The sequence below is a fragment of the Schistocerca nitens genome, chromosome 7, assembly GCF_023898315.1.
Source record: "Schistocerca nitens isolate TAMUIC-IGC-003100 chromosome 7, iqSchNite1.1, whole genome shotgun sequence".
Classification (NCBI taxonomy): Eukaryota; Metazoa; Arthropoda; class Insecta; order Orthoptera; family Acrididae; genus Schistocerca; species Schistocerca nitens.
Window position 1 is genome coordinate 635,237,171 of NC_064620.1, and position 19,079 is coordinate 635,256,249.

Genomic DNA, 19,079 nt, shown 5'->3' on the forward strand with positions numbered 1-19,079 from the left:
TATTTTCACATTTGGAAAAGAAAGTCGGTGATTGAAATTTTGTGAGAAGATTCCATTGCATATCATGTGGCACTCTCTTCCCTATTTCGCAATAATACCAAACATACTGCTCTTCTTTGAACTTTCTCGATGTACTCCGTTAATGCTATCTGGTAAGGATCCCACACCATGTAGCAGTAATCCAAAAGAGGATGAACAAGCATAGTTTACACAGTCTCTTTAGTAGATCTGTTGCATCTTCTGCAGTCTTTGGTTCGCGGTTTGCCTTCCTGGCAACATTTTCTATGTGTTCTATCCAATTTAAGTTGTTCATAATTTTGATTCCTAGATATTCAGTTGAACTTATGGCATTCAGATTTCACTGATTTACTGTGAACTGAATTTCAATGGATTTCTTTTAGCACTTACTTGGATGACCTCACAGTTTTCATTATTCAGGTTCAACTGCCAATTTTTGCACCATCCAGATATCTTTTCTACATAGTTTTAACATTTTTTTTTACCATACCATGACTTCACTAGATGATGAACAACAGCATAATTTGCAAACAACCTAAGGTGGCTGCTCAGATTGTCTCCTAAATCATTTGTACAGGGTGGTCCATTGATAGTGACCTGGCCAATTATCTCACGAAACAAGCATCAAACGAAAAAACTACAAAGAACAAACCTCATCTAGCTTGAAGGGGGAAACCAGATGGCACTATGGTTGGCCCGCTAGATGGCGCTGCCATAGGTCAAACGGATATCAACTGCGTTTTTTTAAAATAGGAACCCCCATTTTTTATTACATATTCGTGTAGTACGTAAAGAAATTTGACTGGTTTAGTTGGACCACTTTTTTCGCTTTGTGATAGATGGCAATGTAATAGTCACAAACGTATAAGTACGTGGTATCATGTAACATTCCACCAGTGCGGACGGTGTTTGCTTCGTGATAAATTACCCGTGTTAAAATGGACTGTTTACCAATTGCGGAAAAGGTCGATATTGTGTTGATGTATGGCTATTGTGATCAAAATGCCCAACGGGCATGTGCTATGTATGCTGCTTGGTATCCTGGATGACATCATCCAAGTGTCCAAACCGTTCGCCAGATAGTTACGCTATTTAAGGAAACAGGAAGCGTTCAGCCACATGTGAAACGTCAACCACGACCTGCAACAAATGATGATGCCCAAGTAGGTGTTTTAGCTGCTGTTGCAGCTAATCTGCACATCAGTAGCAGACAAATTGCGTGAGAATCGGGAATCTCAAAAATGTCGGTGTTGAGAATGCTACATCAACATCGATTGAACCCATACCATATTTCTATGCACCACGAATTGCATGGCAATGACTTTGAACATCTTGTACATTTCTGCCACTGGGCACAAGTGAAATTACGAGATGATGACAGATTTTTTGCATGTGTTCTATTTAGTGACGAAGCATCTTTCACCAACAGTGGTAACGTAAACCGGCATAATATGCACTATTGGGCAACGGAAAATCCACGATGGCTGCGACAAGTGGAACATCAGCAATCTTGGCGGGTTAATGGATGGTGCGGCATTATGGGAGGATGGATAATTGGCCCCCATTTTATCGATGGCAATCTAAATGGTGCAATGTATGCTGATTTCCTATGTAATGTTCTACCGATCTTACTACAAGACGTTTCACTGCATGACAGAATGGCGATGTACTTCAAACATGATGGATGTCCGGCACATAGCTTGCGTGCCATTGAAGCGGTATTGAATACCATATTTCATGACAGGTGGATTGGTCTTCGAAGCTCCATATCATGGCCCGCACGTTCACCGGATCTGACGTTCCCGGATTTCTTTCTGTGGGGAAAGTTGAAGGATATTTGCTATCGTGATCCACCGACAATGCCTGACAACATGCGTGTGTGAACATTACTCGCTGTTGAAAGGAATGTTGTTACACGTATTGCCAAATGCACTGAGGTTGACGGACATCATTTTGAGCATTTATTGCATTAATGTGGTATTTACAGGTAATCATGCTGTAACAGCACACATTCTCAGAACTGATAAGTTCACAAAGGTACATGTACCACATTGGAACAACCAAAATTAAATGTTCAAACATACCTATGTTCTGTATTTTAATTTAAAAAACCTACCTGTTACCAACTGTTCGTCTCAAATTGTGAGCCATATGTTTGTGACTATTACAGCGCCACTTATCACAAAGTGAAAAAAGTGTTCCAACTAAAACATTCATATTTCTTTACATACTAAACGAATATGTAATAAAAAGTGGGGCTTCCTATTTAAAAAAACGCACTTGATATCTGTTTGACCTATGGCAGCGCCATCTAGCGGGCCAACCATAGCGCATTCTGGTTTCCCCCTTCAAGCTAGACAAGTTTCCTTCTTTGTAGTTGAAACGTTTGATGCTTATTTCGTGAGATATTTGGCCCGGTCACGATCAATGGACCACCCTGTATAGATAAGGAACAGCAAGGGCTTGTAACACTACATTGGAAAATGCCAGAAATCACTTCCATTTTATTCAATACCTTTCCGACAATTACTACAAACTGTGAGTGCTCCGACAGGAAATTACGAATCCAGTCAGATATATGAAACGATATTCCATAAGCATGCAATTTCATTACAAGCCGCTTGTGTGGTACAATGTCAAAAGTCTTCTGGAAATCTAGAAATACGGAATAATTTGAAATCAATAGCACTCAACACTTTGTGTGAGTAAAGAGTTAGTTGTGTTTCACAAGGAAGATGTTTTCTAAATCTGTGTTGATTGCGTATCAATAGACCATTCTCTTCGAGGTAATTCATGATGTTCAAACTCATTATATGTTATAAAACTCTGCTCTGTATCAAGATTAATGATATGAGCCTGTTATTTAGTGAATTACTTCTACTACCTTTATTGAATATTGGCGTGACCTGTGCAACTTTCCAATCATCAGGTACAGATTTTTTATCAAGCGAGTGGTTGTGAACGATTGTTAAGTATGGAGCTACTGCATCAGCGTACTCTGAAAGAACCTAATTGGATTACAGTCTGGACCAGATGACTTGCTTTTATTAAGTGATTTAAGTTGCTTCTCAACTCTGAGGATATGTACTAAAAAGTTATTCATGTTGGCAGCTGTTCTTGATTCAGATTCCAGGAATATTTACTTTGATGAAGGAATTTTGGAAAGCTGTGTTTAGTAAATCTGCTTTGGCAGCACTGCTGTCAACAGTATTTCGACTGCTACAGCACAGAGAAGGCACTGATTGTGTCTTGCTGCTAGCATACTTTATATTTGACCAGAATCTCTTTGGATTTTCTGCCAGGTTTCGAGGCAAAGTTTTGTTGTGGAAGCTGTTCTAAATTTCCAGCTTCCGTAAAAGACCACCAATCTTGGGGATTTTGCGTTCATTTAAATCTGGCATGCTTATTTCGTTGTTTCTGCAACATTGTTCTGACCCGTTTTGTGTACCATAGGAGATCAGTTCTGTTGTTTCATAATTCATGTGGTATGAATCCCTCAATTGCTACTGATACTATTTCTTTGAATTCTAGCCACATCTGGTCCACACTTACGTTGTTAATCCGGAAGGAGTGGGAAGTGTGTCTCAGGAAGGTATAAAGTGAATTTTTATCTGTTTTTTTGAACAGGTATATTTTTCATTTATTTCTGGAGAATTTGGGAGTTACAATATTCAATCTTGCAATGACAACCCTGTGTTCCCTAACTCCTGTAAGCATTTTGATGCTCATTATTATCTCACGATTATTTGTTGCTAAGAGGTCAAGTGTGTTTTCATGACTATTTACAATTTGTGAGGGCTCATAAATTGACTGCTTGAAATAATTTTCAGTGAATGTGCCTGGCACAATTTCAAATGTTGCTTTACCTGTACCTCCAATTATTATTTTATTCCAGTTGCCAAGAATGACCTCTGCCCATAGTAACTCACAGGAACTATCTATTTCAATTTCGCTACAAGATAAACTACTACTAATGGCAACAAACTTGTCACCACCAACTGTGTTTAGCCTATGCTTTCTGAACACTGTTAGGTTCTTAAGAAGTACTGCATAGAATGGTCAAAAGCAAGAGGAGATGTGTGAGAGAAGATGCAACAAGATAGAAATTGGAATGAGGTTAATGACAAAGAGACACTGTAGTTAGAGAGGAAGGACCACTTTGAGCATTTGCTAAATCCAAAAGGACTTCGAGATGAGGATAACAGACTATAGACGGTATAAGTAAAATCCAGGGGCAGGCGGGAGGGTGGGAAGGGCCTGACATGGACAGAAATGAAAATGGCACTGGACAAGATGAAAGGAGGAAAGGCACCACGTAAGGACAAAGTAAGTGTTGAAACAGAAGCATTGAGACAGAAACAACACGGCTTCAGGTGTGGGAGGACATCTGTTGACCTCATATTTGCAATGAGGCAGATTCAGGCGTACCACTACGAATTTGGGGAAGATCCTATGATGGCCTTTCTCCATACCGAAAAGACATTTGATACTGTCTGTAGAAGAAACATCTGCAAAGCACTAGAAAAGAAAGAAGTGGAGAAAGAGTCAACAAGCAGAGTGATGAGGGCACACTATGGAAGTATGAGTGAAGGGGTGCAGCACCAATTTTGAGACTTAGGGGACACTGTACGTGAAATTTGTTGAAATTTGACATTTTCTGTTTTTTACTCCATAATGTACTTTGCCTCCCCCCATGAACCATGGACCTTGCCGTTGGTGGGGAGGCTTGCGTGCCTCAACGATACAGATAGACGTACCGTAGGTGCAACCACAACGGAAGAGTATCTGTTGAGAGGCCAGACAAACGTGTGGTTCCTGAAGAGGGGCAGCAGCCTTTTCAGTAATTGCAGGGGCAACAGCCTGGATGATTGACTGATCTGGCCTTGAAGCACTAACCAAAACGGCCTTGCTGTTGTGGTACTGTGAACGGCTGAAAGCAAGGGGAAACTACAGTCGTAATTGTTCCCGAGGGCATGCAGCTTTACTGTATGGTTAAATAATGATGGCGTCCTCTTGGGTAAAATATTCCGGAGGTAAAATAGTCCCCCATTCGGATCTCCGGGCGGGGACTACTCAAGAGGATGTCGTTATCAGGAGAAAGAAAACTGGCATTCTACGGATCGGAGCGTGGAATGTCGGATCCCTTAATCGGGCAGGTAGGTTAGAAAATTTAAAAAGGGAAATAGATAGGTTAAAGTTAGATATAGTGGGAATTAGTGAAGTTCGGTGGCAGGAGGAACAAGACTTCTGGTCAGGTGGATACAGGGTTATAAATACAAAATCAAATAGGGGCAATGCAGGAGTAGGTTTCATAATGAATAAAAAAATAGGAGTGCGGGTAAGCTACTACAGACAGCATAGTGAACGTATTATAGTGGCCAAGATAGACACGAAGCCCATGCCTACTGCAGTAGTACAAGTTTATATGCCAACTAGCTCTGCAGATGATGAAGAAATTGAATAAATGTATGATGAGATAAAAGAAATTATTCAGGTAGTGAAGGGAGACGAAAATTTAATAGTCATGGGTGACTGGAATTCGAGAGTAGGAAAAGGGAGAGAAGGAAACATAGTAGATGAATATGGATTGGGGCTAAGAAATGAAAGAGGAAGCCGCCTGGTAGAGTTTTGCACAGAGCATAACTTAATCATAGCTAACACTTGGTTCAAGAATCATAAAAGGAGGTTGTATACATGGAAGAAGCCTGGAGATACTAGATGGTATCAGATAGATTATATAATGGTAAGACATAGATTTAGGAACCAGATTTTAAATTGTAAGACATTTCCAGGGGCAGATGTGGACTCTGACCAAAATCTATTGGTTATGAACTGTAGATTAAAACTGAAGAAATTGCAAACAGGTGGGAATTTAAGGAGATGGGACCTGGATAAACTGACTAAACCAGAGGTTGTACAGAGTTCCAGGGACAGCATAAGGGAACAATTGACGGGAATGGGGGAAAGAAATACAGTAGAAGAAGAATGGGTAGCTCTGAGGGATGATGTAGTGAAGGCAGCAGAGGATCAAGTAGGTAAAAAGACGAGGGCTAGTAGAAATCCTTGGGTAACAGAAGAAATATTGAATTTAATTGATGAAAGGAGAAAATATAAAAACGCAGTAAATGAAGCAGGCAAAAAGGAATACAAATGTCTCAAAAATGAGATCGACATGAGGTGCAAAATGGCTAAGCAGGCATGGCTAGAGGACAAATGTAAGGATATAGAGGCTTATCTCACTAGGGCTAAGATAGATACAGCCCACAGGAAAATTAAAGAGACCTTTGGAGAAAAGAGAGCCACTTGTATGAATATCAAGAGCTCAGATGGAAACGCAGTTCTAAGCAAAGAAGGGAAAGCAGATAGGTGGAAGGAGTATATAGAGGGTCTATACAAGGGCGATGTACTTGAGGACAATATTATGGAAATGGAAGAGGATGTAGATGAAGATGAAATGGGAGATACGATACTGCGTGAAGAGTTTGACAGAGCAATGAAAGATCTAAGTTGAAACAAGGCCCCAGGAGTAGACAACATTCCATTGGAACTACTGACGGCCTTGGGAGAGCCAGTCCTGACAAAACTCTACCATCTGGTGAGCAAGATGTATGAGACCAGCAAAATAACCTCAGACTTCAAGAAGAATATAATAATTCCAATCCCAACGAAAGCATGTGTTGACAGATGTGAAAATTACCGAACTATCAGTTTAATAAGTCACAGCTGCAAAATACTAACGCGAATTCTTTACAGACGAATGGAAAAACTTGTAGAAGCCGACCTCGGGGAAGATCAGTTTGGATTCCGTAGAAAGGTTGGAACACGTGAGGCAATACTGACCCTACGATTTATCTTAGAAGCTAGATTAAGGAAAGGCAAACCTATGTTTCTAGCATTTGTAGACTTAGAGAGAAAGCGCTTGACAATGTTGACTGGAATACTCTCTTTCAAATTCTGAAGGTAGCAGGAGTAAAATACAGGGAGCGAAAGGCTATTTACAATTTCTACAGAAACCAGATGGCAATTATAAGAGTCGAGGGACATGAAAGGGAAGCAGTGGTTGGGAAGGGAGTGAGACAGGGTTGTAGCCTCTCCCCCCAATGCTATTCAATTTGTATATTGAGCAAGCAGTGAAGGAAACAAAAGAAAAATTTGGAGTAGGTATTAAAATCTATGGAGAAGAAATAAAATCTTTGAGGTTCGCTGCTGACATTGTTGTAATTGTGTCAGAGACAATAAAGGACCTGGAGGAACAGCTGAACGGAATGGATAGTGTCTTGAAAGGAGGACATAAGATGAACATCAACAAAAGCAAAACGAGGATAATGGAATGTAGTTGAATTAAATCAGGCGATGATGAGGGTATTAGATTAGGAAATGAGACACTTAAAGTAGGAAAGGAGTTTTGCTATTTGGGGAGCAAAATAACTGATGATGGTCAAAGTAGAGAGGACATAAAATGTAGAATGGCAATGGCAAGGAAAGCGTTTCTGAAGAAGAGAAATTTGTTAACATCGAGTATAGATTTAAGTGTCAGGAAGTCGTTTGTGAAAGTATTTGTATGGTGTGTAGCCATGTATGGAAGTGAAACGTGGACGATAAATAGCTTAGACAAGAAGAGAATAGAAGCTTTCGAAATGTGGTGCTACAGAAGAATGCTGAAGATTAGATGGGTAGATCACATAACTAATGAGGAGGTAGTGAATAGAATTGGGGAGGAGCTTGTGGCACAACTTGACTAGAAGAAGGGATCGGTTGGTAGGACATGTTCTGAGGCATCAAGGGATCACCAATTTAGTATTGGAGGGCAGCATGGAGGGTAAAAATCGTAGAGGGCGACCAAGAGATGAATACACTAAGCAGATTCAGAGGGATGTAAGTTGCAGTAGGTACTGGGAGATGAAGAAGCTTGCATAGGATAGAGTAGCATGGAGAGCTGAATCAAACCAGTCTCAGGACTGAAGACCACCACCACCACCACCACCACCACCACCACAACTACTACTACTAGTACTACAAACTTTCGTAGTGAAAGAATAAGCTCATTTTCAAACACCGATATGGAAAGTGTTTCACACACATCTTTTAACCATAATTAGGTTACCCAAAAATATGGGAAATATGCATACACACAAATGTCAGCTGTGTAGTGGAAAACTTTAATACTGAGGCTAAATTTAGTGTCTAAATCCAAGGGACATATGGTTACAGTAATAAATAGACTTACTAGTGATCCTTGTAATACCCCTTTCATTTCAATGCAAGAGAAGTACGATTCATTATCTGGATATCATTTCCATACAATGCAATTACGTAATTTGTAAAGTTGTTCACGAGATATTTAACAGATTCATCTTCTTACAAAACAAACTTTGTATCATAACAGTCATGGGTTTCTCTGGTGAATATCCCTGAGAAGATGGTTCAAAGTACAGAGAAAATGGCTGTAGCTCACATAATGCTGAAACTCAAATAAATCAGGGTGGAAGGAAGGGAGAGTATTGTGGTGTTCACTGGCAGCTGGCCTGGTGGCAAATGTTTTGTTTCTCTTTCCTCTTCAGCTGCATCGTGAGCTCTTCTTACTTACATGTTTGATGTAAAAATTTTCTGCATTTCTATATTTGTTCTTCCAGTTTTCAATTGCTTGTATTTGTTGTTCTCCAAAGTTGAAGACAACACAATGCTACCCTCACTGTGAAGACACACTTCATTTGTTCTGGGTTAAATTACTCTCATATCAAATATAAATGATATTGCACAGAACAGGATATGATCAAACTTTTATGAGAAACATCATGACAGAATTAAACATGACAAATGTCTAGTAGAGGAAATAAGAGACTTACAAAAAGTAAATGAAGATTAAGGCTTAAAATCCTGTCAGCAATGAGCTTGTTACATATGAAGCAATACCATGGAGATAGAGATGATTTTTTTTACTCCAGCAGATGACAAATTCTTAGAAACAATGAAATACTGTGATGTTTTTTACATAGCACTTTCACGAAGAAAAGTATATCCAGCAATAGCATTATGGTAACAGATGGCAAAAAGTGATGAATTTTAACTACAATGACTTGGAACAGAGAAATGAATATCAAATTCTGTGTAAGTGTCTCCGAGTTTGACTGAAAGCTTTGAAATACATACAAATTCAATATAATGTTTAACCTTAGCTGTCCTTTCCTTCCTCTAAAACCACTGCGACTCTGTATATCCATAAACTGTTTTGACTGCTTAAGTTGCTACTCACCTTTTCCAAGGACAGACAGGCTCATTATATTCGATGAATACCATGTTTCATGAAATTTTAACAGTTCTTCACGAACATTGATTCCTTTTTCCTTTGGCAGTGTGTCAAGAGTGTACTTATTTCCTGTACAAAGAGAGAATACAAAAATGAACAATAAGTGTACTACTTTGTTCTACATATCACCGTGACTGATGAATTTTTATTTTATGCGTATAAAGCATCAAGAAGTACCTGTCCCAAATTTTGAATATGGATGTTCCTGCTTTGCTGTTGATTTGTCTAATTGATCAAGTCTCCAAGAATCATTTGATATGTTCTTTTCATGTTCAGAGTTAACAGCATTCACTTCACGCTCTGTGGCACTTTCCGTGAATAATGGCGAAAGAAAGAACTGGGAAAACCTGTAGACAATTATTGTATAAAATAGCCACAAATTAGTGAACCAAGTGCAATGAAATAGGGCATTCACAATCTTAGGCAAAAACAAAATACTTAATGCTGCTGTAAAGTTAATAATAACAAGAAAGATTTGGAAAGTAAGACTTATAACATACTTTGCTATTCTACAAAAAATGCAATTAACAGTTCAAATATAATATTATTTTTCATATTCTCTTAACCTTGCCACTAGAGTCATACTATCTAAATTCATATGTATGCTCTTCATTATCACAAAGTACTGTTTTTGTCTTCTGTTACAAGTAATTGCAAACCACTAATTTCCCTAACAGTCAATCAGTGTTGTCTCTCCCTTCACATCACCAAGTAAATTTCTTTCACGTTTCCACAAACCACATTTTCTAACCATACCTTTATGTTGGAAGTGTAATTAACAAAGCTTTCTATGGCCCCTACCAATTTCATAGGTTAAATCTCATCTTCACAAGACAGGCTGAACTGTTACTGAGCTATGGGAAGCAGTAGCTGAGTCTGAGAAACATACAGTTATGATGACCTAATTGTTATTTCTCAAATGAATGTCCATACTAATGACAAGTGTCAACTTAATAATATAAAATGGTTAACTATGAAGTTAACATGGTCAATTAGTTGAGTTCTTATCACACATTGTTGTATATAGTAGATGTAATGTAAAATAGAGAAAGACAGTAATTGCTTTCTGCAGTAATATACCAATTTATTGATAGCTTTTATGACTTTATGACCTTATGAGGCCTTAGTTCTGAACATGTCAACTACATGTACTGGTGCACGAATCATTTTCTTAAATCTAGTTCCAAAATGATACTTACTCTTCCTACTTCGCACAAAATCCATTTCCAGCACCCATGCTATCTGCATATCAGAGAGATTGTAATGCCCCTTCAGTCTACTTCTCCTACTGTACTTTTCCTTTCCTTGGGCCCTTTGCAAAACTAACTCTTTGCAACTTTACTGGCCAGTCAGAAAGACTCTCTTCACCAGAGAAATGATCATTGTATCACACAGCTCAATGTTTAAGTTAATGTGATCACACCAAAACTGTGCATTGCACATTGTTCTTTGCAATTTAGCAGCATAGTCTGTGATGTGTAATTCAGCATGTGAGAAATTCTAATTGATCCACCCATTGTCAGCCACAAAGTACTACTCAGGAAGACTCCTGTTCTCCAATATGTATTCAGTGAAAGCACAAGTATAGTGGGTATAGTGGATTACATCATACCTATGTAGGGCACTGAGTAATTATCTCCTCAAACATGGTAAATTACCCTTTGAAGCGCTGAACAGTAACAAATAGTGTCTCTCAAGAATTCATTATCAGTTTTCTTCTTCTTCTACTCTATTCTACTGTTATTGTGCTCTTCAGACCGAAGACTGGTGTGATAGCCCTCCATGACAATCTATCCAGTGCAGGTCTCTCCATCTCCGCATAACTACATGCATTTGAATCTGCTTTTTCTCCCTCTGTAATTTTCACCCCCCACATCTATTACCAAACTGACTATTTCTTGGCACCTCAAGATGTGTACCATCTACCAACCTCTCCTTTTTGGCCAGCTGTGTCATAAACTTCTTTTTTCCTCAGTTCAATTTAGTACACCCCCCCCCCCTCACCCAAATCTGTTATTCGACTAATCTTCAGCATTTTTCTATAGCACCACAGTTCAAAACCTAGTCTCTTCTTCTCTCAACTGTTTATCATCCACGTTTCACTTCCATACAAGTCTATACTACAGACAAATATCTTCAGAAAAGACTTCCTAACACTTAAGGTTATATTTGATCTTAAATTCCTCTTTTTTCAGAAATAGCCAGTCTGCATTTTACATCCTCACTATTTTGGCAATCATCAGTTATTTTGCTATCCAAATAGCAAGACTCACCGACTACATTTAGTATACAGGGTGAATCACCTAACGTTACCGCTGGATATATTTCGTAAACCACATCAAATACTGACGAACCGATTCCACAGACTGAACGTGAGGAGAGGGGCTAGTGTAATTGTTTAATACAAACCATACAGAAATGCACGGAAGTATTTTTTTTAACACAAACCTACGTTTTTTTAAATGGAACCACGTTAGTTTTGTTAGCACATCTGAACATATAAACAAATACGTAATCAGTGCCATTTGTTGCATTGTAAAATGTTAATTACATCCGGAGATGTTGTAACCTAAAGTTGAGGCTTGAGTACCACTCCTCCGCTGTTCGATCGTGTGTATTGGAGAGCACCGAATTACGTAGGGATCCAAAGGGAACGGTGAGACTGAACAGAAGAGACTGGAACAGCACATTACGTCCACATGCTAACACCTTTTTATTGGTCTTTTTCACTGACGCATTTTTTTATGGTTTGTATTAACCAATTACACTAGCCCCTCTCCTCACGTTCGGTCGGTGGAATCGATTCGTCAGTATTTGATGTGGTTTACGAAATATATCCAGCGGTAATGTTAGGTGACTGACCCTGTATAATTTTCTCATTTAATTCCCCTGGCAAAGTATTATTTAATTTTACCACATTCTTATAATCCTTTTTAAAGACACTGTCCATACCGTTCAGTTACCCTTTCAAATTCCTTGCGATCTTGGACAGAGTTACAAAGTCATCAGCAAAACTAAAGTTTGTATTTCTCCCTCCTGAACTTTAATTCAATTTCCAAATTTCGCCTTTGTTTATTTTACTACTTGCTCAACAAAGAGATTAAACAACATAGGGAAGTTCTACAATGATGTCTCACTCCCTTCGCAACTATTTCTTCCCTTTCATGTTCTTTGACTGTTAAACTGCAGTATGGTTTCTATACAAAATGTAGATCAACTTTTCACGCCATGGTTTAGAGTTAAAAAGTGCAGCAGAATGTGACTTGGCAATTAATTTAGGAAAATATGAGTTTTTGGAGTTAACAGTTGAGTTTAGTGGATATGAAACACAATGTGGACAAATACAACCTCACCTTCTGGGAAGACAAATGCTGTTTGAAACTTCCCGGAATGGATATCTGTTGCAGCAATGCAAGGTCTCCAAGGAATAACAGGACACTTTAGGATGTTTAGCTCAAATTACTCACCAAATTACAAACTTCTGTGTCATTTATTGGTGAATAATCAGGCATATAAGTCTGCTCTTCTTCAAAGATGAGCATTCAAGATGCTCATGGAGATCGCTTCCTTGGATTCTGTTTTAAAAATCACAGCAAAATATGTGAGACTGAATTACACACAGATGCAAGCAAAGAAAGCTTTGAATGTGTGTTATTAAAAAATCTCCAGACCATGACAATTCACATCCAGTCTTTTAAATTGGTAAATAAGTAGCACCTAACAAAGAAAACTGTGCTAGCTTCAAGCAATGTCGGAAGAAAGCTTTCAAGAACAAATATGGTACCGTGATCCCCACTGAGTTCGGAAGTTATAACTAATGATACATACTGTGTTTGCCAAGAAGGTGACAATAAAAGTATCAGGACTATGACAACATGCAGCAAATTTAAGCAATCCTAACTAAGCGTTAGTCATCACCCACATTGGATTATTGTCAGGGTGGCCAGTTGTGGGATATGGCTGAGGGTTTTAAAAGTTTTTCTGCCAGCAAGGCTAGAGCCACATCAGAGAAGTCAAATATTCCAGAATAGTGTTTGAATCTTTGTAGAGAAGACAAGTTATATTGGAATACTGTTTTGTTCCTTTTGGGTCATTCATTATTAGAGATTGTAAATGAAGAAGTAATAAATAGTTTACATCAAAGTCAGACTCGTTACTTCCTACAAAAATAATTTAGTAAATTTACAAATGTGTCCAAAAGTAATACAGAATTATCCATTGAAGTGCAACTAAATACCCCAAGAATAAGTTGAACATAGAAATTGAAGTACACAGGGACATGGAATTATCGAATCAAGTGTACAGGACAGAAGAACTGCTAACAGAATCGAGCAAAGTACTACTGGTAAACAGTGAAGTAATGTCTGACCTGGTCATACTAGGAGAACCATTAACTAGGATGAGAAGTAGCCAAATACAAGTTCCTAGCCAACAGGAAATGGCACTTTGTGCAAAATTTTATCAATGTGCTACTATGTAGTGGCCTATGGCCTTCTGACTTAAGAGGGTGCAACTGTAACTATACTGAGTATGTTAATTTTAAGTATATATACTGAACTGTTTATATATATTTAAATTTTATAATTAATTTTTTTATATTAAGAGGGGGGTGGGGGGGAATAAATTAAAAAAAAAAAAAAAAATTCATTAGCAGTGGGAAATGAACCCGAGCTGTTGAATTGCCAGCAATTGCACACGACCACTTGGCCATGGCACCATTGTGTGAACTGCTCCGTAAGAATATTTCATACTGCAGACTTGAAAAATATGTTAAATGCAATTTTAAAGAAGAATACTGACCTAGTGCTGTGAACAACATAGCACTCGTAGTGCTGGAAGAGATGACATCAAGTCAGTGCATACACACTTGAAAACAGTCAGCTTCATCCCTTCTCCAAGTCGATCTTAGAGAGCACTAAAAGCATGCTTTTATCCATTTTATTTGCATATTAGCACGCATTTGAAAATAAATGGCGTAATTTTAGTGCAATTTCCGACTCGAATTGGAAGAGAAGTGGCATAATTTTAGTGCAATATTGATAGTATGCTGTAGCACACTAGCATACAGTAACTGCCCAACACTGCAATAGTGTTATAAAAATGATAAAGCTACATTGATATCACGTACATCTGGCTGGCACAAAAACAGGAAATGTATGAACTGAGTCAATGAAAAACAGGAAATGTATGAACTGACAGTCAATGAAAAACAGGTGAAAGAATTTATGGGTAGAAACAAATAGCAACTTGGCACTTTGCTTCACACTAAAATCTCCAGTCTAGAAGCTTAGACCAAAATACAGACACTTCACAAAATTTTAAAAGCTTTACTATACTCATAATCAGCCAAAATAAAGGGCAGATCCCCACCTAAATTTGCTTCTGCCCGCTTATCACAATATAAAATGCGCACTGTTAATATGCGGCATACGGTGACTTGCACACCACAGGCATCACTCTTGCTAGAGTAAAATGCCACGTATCACTGGACAGGGCCCAATTTGGGAGATGTGTCAGGGCCATTCCATTCCTCTAGAGTGACCAGCACGAGGACGGCACAGCCGGATCCTAGGCTTCACCAACTGCATCTTACTGTCAGTCACTGCGAGACACTCGTTCTCCCACAACCGCACGCATCTCCAATTCATCGGCAAAAAAGCCTCTGTGAGAATAGCACACTGTGTAACACCACGTTTCTGCTTGTTCATTTACCCAAATTCCCACATGCCTCGGTACTCAGTAGAACAGTGCCTGTGACCCCCTATCACGGTAGGACGTACAGTCAGTCGTGGATTAACTGGACCATTTTTCCTGCTGGGTACATATGATGCACCAACAGCAGGGCACCAAGAGAATCAGGACAGATAAGAAACTGTTTGTCTTGAAGTGTCTCACCTGCTTCAGTACCTTTAGGATCAACGGAGTTCTGTGGAAAAAAACAGTATAATCACACTGAAAGCAACTAAGAAGTTGCCCGTATTCTATGATCCAGCCAAAGTGGCGGTCGACATTTCGCTATGTGATCTTTCCCGTGCAGGTAGTGAGGGCACCACCGTAATCACCATTTGGCATCTGCATCAATTCCCAGGTGTTAGAAGTAGTATTAACCCAGGGTTGCCACAAGTTTCCCCATGTGAAATTCACTGGCATTTCCCCAATTTCCAGACAAATTTTGATATGTCATGGGTAAGTAAAGACATAAGATGACAAAAAATTGTAAGGACTTCTGTATTTATACCCTGTGCGAGCAAAAATCTTAAGTATTAACATCAACAACTTTCGTAATGAACTGTTTTTAGATGGAGAAAGCAATCCAAATGGTATGTGTTTTTCATTAAGACCACTGTTGTTATTTTATTTCAATAAAATGAAACACATCTGGTGTTAAAAATATGTATTTCACTGGAGTTGCAAGACAGATTTAAAATACTTTCACTGACTTCAGAAATACCTCCAAGAAAAGTAGACCTCTTGAAAGAAGTTTGCAAGGCAGGGAAGAATAGTGTAAACCAACACTATAGGTGACCACCAATAAAATGTTGGTTCTACTATGTTTGTTATTGTCGATTGTTACCCACTGTGTTATGTCTATCGTTTTACAGGTACTGCATAATTTTTCTTTCAAGAAATATACGAGTACATAGCGTACGAGCCGCCAGCGACTCCCACAATTTCCCTGTTCTTATTGTCCGTACTTTCTCTTATATATACTACTTTCAAAGTGCCAAAATGTACTTCTCTAAATAAAACATCTATGACACATAGCACTGTACAATGTACTTGCAATGAGACAGTTGCAGTTCCTGAAATCTGTCACCCACGGTCTCTTGACATGCTGAGGAGCACTTCGCTCCTGGGTCCATTGATGAACCACGAAAATCTGCCACATTACACAACTCACAAACAGACCCGGCCTGTGAGCAGAGCGATGAGACTAGATCTGACAGGCAGGGCCTGCATTAGTGGGAAATGACGGGCTTCAGATTGGCATAGATACCCACAGAAATGGCCTGCGGTTTTGGCCCGTCACAGAAATCCACTCGTGGCCAGCTATTCACATGTGTCACAGATGCCGTGTTGATGAAATGAGACGGTGATCAATCTATGCAACAGATAACTTGTGCAAATACTCTGAGAATAAAGATTGATGAGGATAGGTAGCAACACACCATAAATACGATTGCTGAGCCGCAGACAGGCACATAAAAAGGCAGTCACACTCTCGCAACTAAATTTTCGGCCAGAGCCTTTGTCAGAAAACGAGAGAGCACACACATTCATACAATCACTTAGACACAACTCATGCACACATGACCACTGACTGCAGCCACTGTGTCAATACTCTCTCAGAATCAAATCCAAACAAACCACTCCTCATGCCTCCCTGCCTCTTGTTGCAGCTGCTAGGCTGGCAGCAAGAAATGGTGGCAGTACTGACTGCAAGCCGAGGGGAGTGTTAGAAAGAGGAGAGGCATTAAGAATGAGGGAGTGGGGAAGCATCACACATTCTCAGCTGCGCCCAGCCAGTGACGATGCATGCCATCTTAGTAAACAAACTATTCAATCCACTGAGACAAAAATGAGATTTTTTCCACTGTTCTTTTTCCAAATTTTCCTGATTTCCCTGATATGTTTGAAATTCCCTGATTTCCAGAACTTGTGACAACCCTGTAACCCTTTCCATGGGAATAGGTGTGAGATGTGTCCGAAAGAAAAGTAGGGGCGCCAGTATTGAGGCAGACAAGAGTGAGGTGGTTGAAAAGGTCTGCTAACACGGAGCCTCGGGCAGGATGCTGGAGAGCCCCAAAGGGGATGGTGGGCATTGAAGTCTCCAGTAAACAAAAATGGTGCAGATAGCTGAGCAATAATTTGCATCATGTCTGCCCTAGAAACGGAAGACGACAATGGAGTGTGAACGGTACAAATGGAAAATGTAAAAGTGGGGAGAGTAATTCGGACAGCAACTGTTTGTAGAACGGTGTGCAATGTGATGGGATCGTAGTAGATATCATCCCGGACCAACAACATAGCCCCTCCATGAGCCGGAATACCTGCCACAGGGGGTAGGTCAAAATGCACAGAGGCATAGTGTGCCAAGTCAATTCGATCACATGGGCGTAGCTTCGTTTCCTGGAGAGCTACAATGAGCGGACAGTGCAAGCATAGCAGCAACTTTAAGTCCTCTCGGTTGGAGCGAATGCCGCGAATATTTCAATGAAGAAGTGCCATCGTGAGAAGAAAAAGAAAAAGCAAGAAGGGTTCATCTCAAAGACCGCTGAGGGCCTGGTTTCGAGCGAGCACTGCTGCCGCTATCAATAGGCGGAGAGTCATTGTCCAGTTTTGCAATAGGTTCGTTGGCCACTATGTTAAGATGGCCGGGAGGGGGAGCTTCCTCCGCCAGTGAACGGCCAGATGTTCAGCTACCAGCGGTGCGGCCAGGCGAAACGGCTGACAGCCTGGGGCGGCAACTGCTGGGTGGCGCAGGAGAAGAAACGCGCCGTGGCGGAGAAGGAGAACTTTGCTTCTTATGAGCCTTCTTGGAAGGCCGTTTAGTCGAAGTACTGGTCGATGGCTGGGAGTTCGGGGTATGTAGGAAGTCTTCACAGGTCGAAGTACTGGTCGATGGCTGGGAGTTCGGGGTACGTAGGTAGTCTTCACAGGTCGAAGTACTGGTCGATGGCTGGGTATTCGGGGTACGTAAGAAGTCTTCACAGGACGGTTCCTTCTTGAAGGCCCGTGTAGCTGACTTCTGGGTCTTAGTCTTGGCAGAAGCTGATGAAGGTGCCTGTGTCTTATGGGTGACGGGCGGAAGAGGAGACGTTGACCGGGCGATCTTAGCACTGGCCGAACGGACGACCGTAGCACTAAAGGTCAGATCGCATGTCTGCGTTGACACCTCCCAGGTAGGCCGAGGAGAGACGAGGACAGTACTGTATTTCCCCGCTGGGAGCAGCATGGGCTTCCTACTAGCAAATAGCTTGCGAGCAGCCAAGGTGGACACTTTCTCTTTGACCTGAATTTCCCGTATACAGCGTTCATCCTTGTAGATGGGACAGTCGCGGGAGGACACTGCATGGCCACCCTGACAGTTCACGCAATGAGGAGACGGAGGTGGACAGTCACCCTCATGGGCGTCCCTGTCACAAGTGATGCATTTAGCTGCATTAAAACAAGACTGGCGGGTGTGATTAAAACGCTGGCACTGGTAGCAGCACGTAGGTGTCAGGATATAGGGGCGAACAGAAATAACCTTATAGCCCACTTTGATGCGCGACGGCAGCTGAACACTATCGAAGGTCAAGAAAAGTGTCCGGGCCGGTACAAGGTCATTGTCGACCTTTTTCATGACCCTATGGACAGCCGTCACGCCCTGCTCAGTGAGGAAAGACTGAATCTCCTCGTCAGTCAATCCGTCGAGAGATCTAGTTAGACCACACCACGAGACGAATTCAAAGTTCGGTGAGCCTCCACCCGGACAGGGAACGTATACAGGAGTGTGGCTCGAAGCAGTTTCTGTGCCTGAAAGGCGTTCTCAGTTTCTAGTAACAAGGTACCATTACGCAACCTGGTACACGACTTGACAGATCCGGCTATGGCATCTACGTCCTTCTGGATAACGAAAGGGTTGACAGAGGAGAAATCTTTTCCATCCTCAGATCGAGAAACGACGAGGAACTGTGGGGCAGGCGGTAGTACTTTTGTCACTGGTGGCTGGTCATGTTTCCGTTTGTGGGCAGAAGTCGAGAGAGAAGAA

The 19,079-nt window shown here is 40.5% G+C and overlaps 1 protein-coding gene across 1 annotated transcript in view; it reads right to left on the reverse strand.

Moving 5' to 3' along the window:
- The window catches only part of LOC126194697 (insulin-degrading enzyme), a 196,661-nt gene that overhangs the window by 129,870 nt on the left and 47,712 nt on the right, over nt 1-19,079 (reverse strand). Inside the window, 2 exon segments of the mRNA XM_049932922.1 lie at nt 9,272-9,394; nt 9,503-9,672. Of these exon segments, the coding sequence (XP_049788879.1) occupies nt 9,272-9,394; nt 9,503-9,672 (293 nt within the window).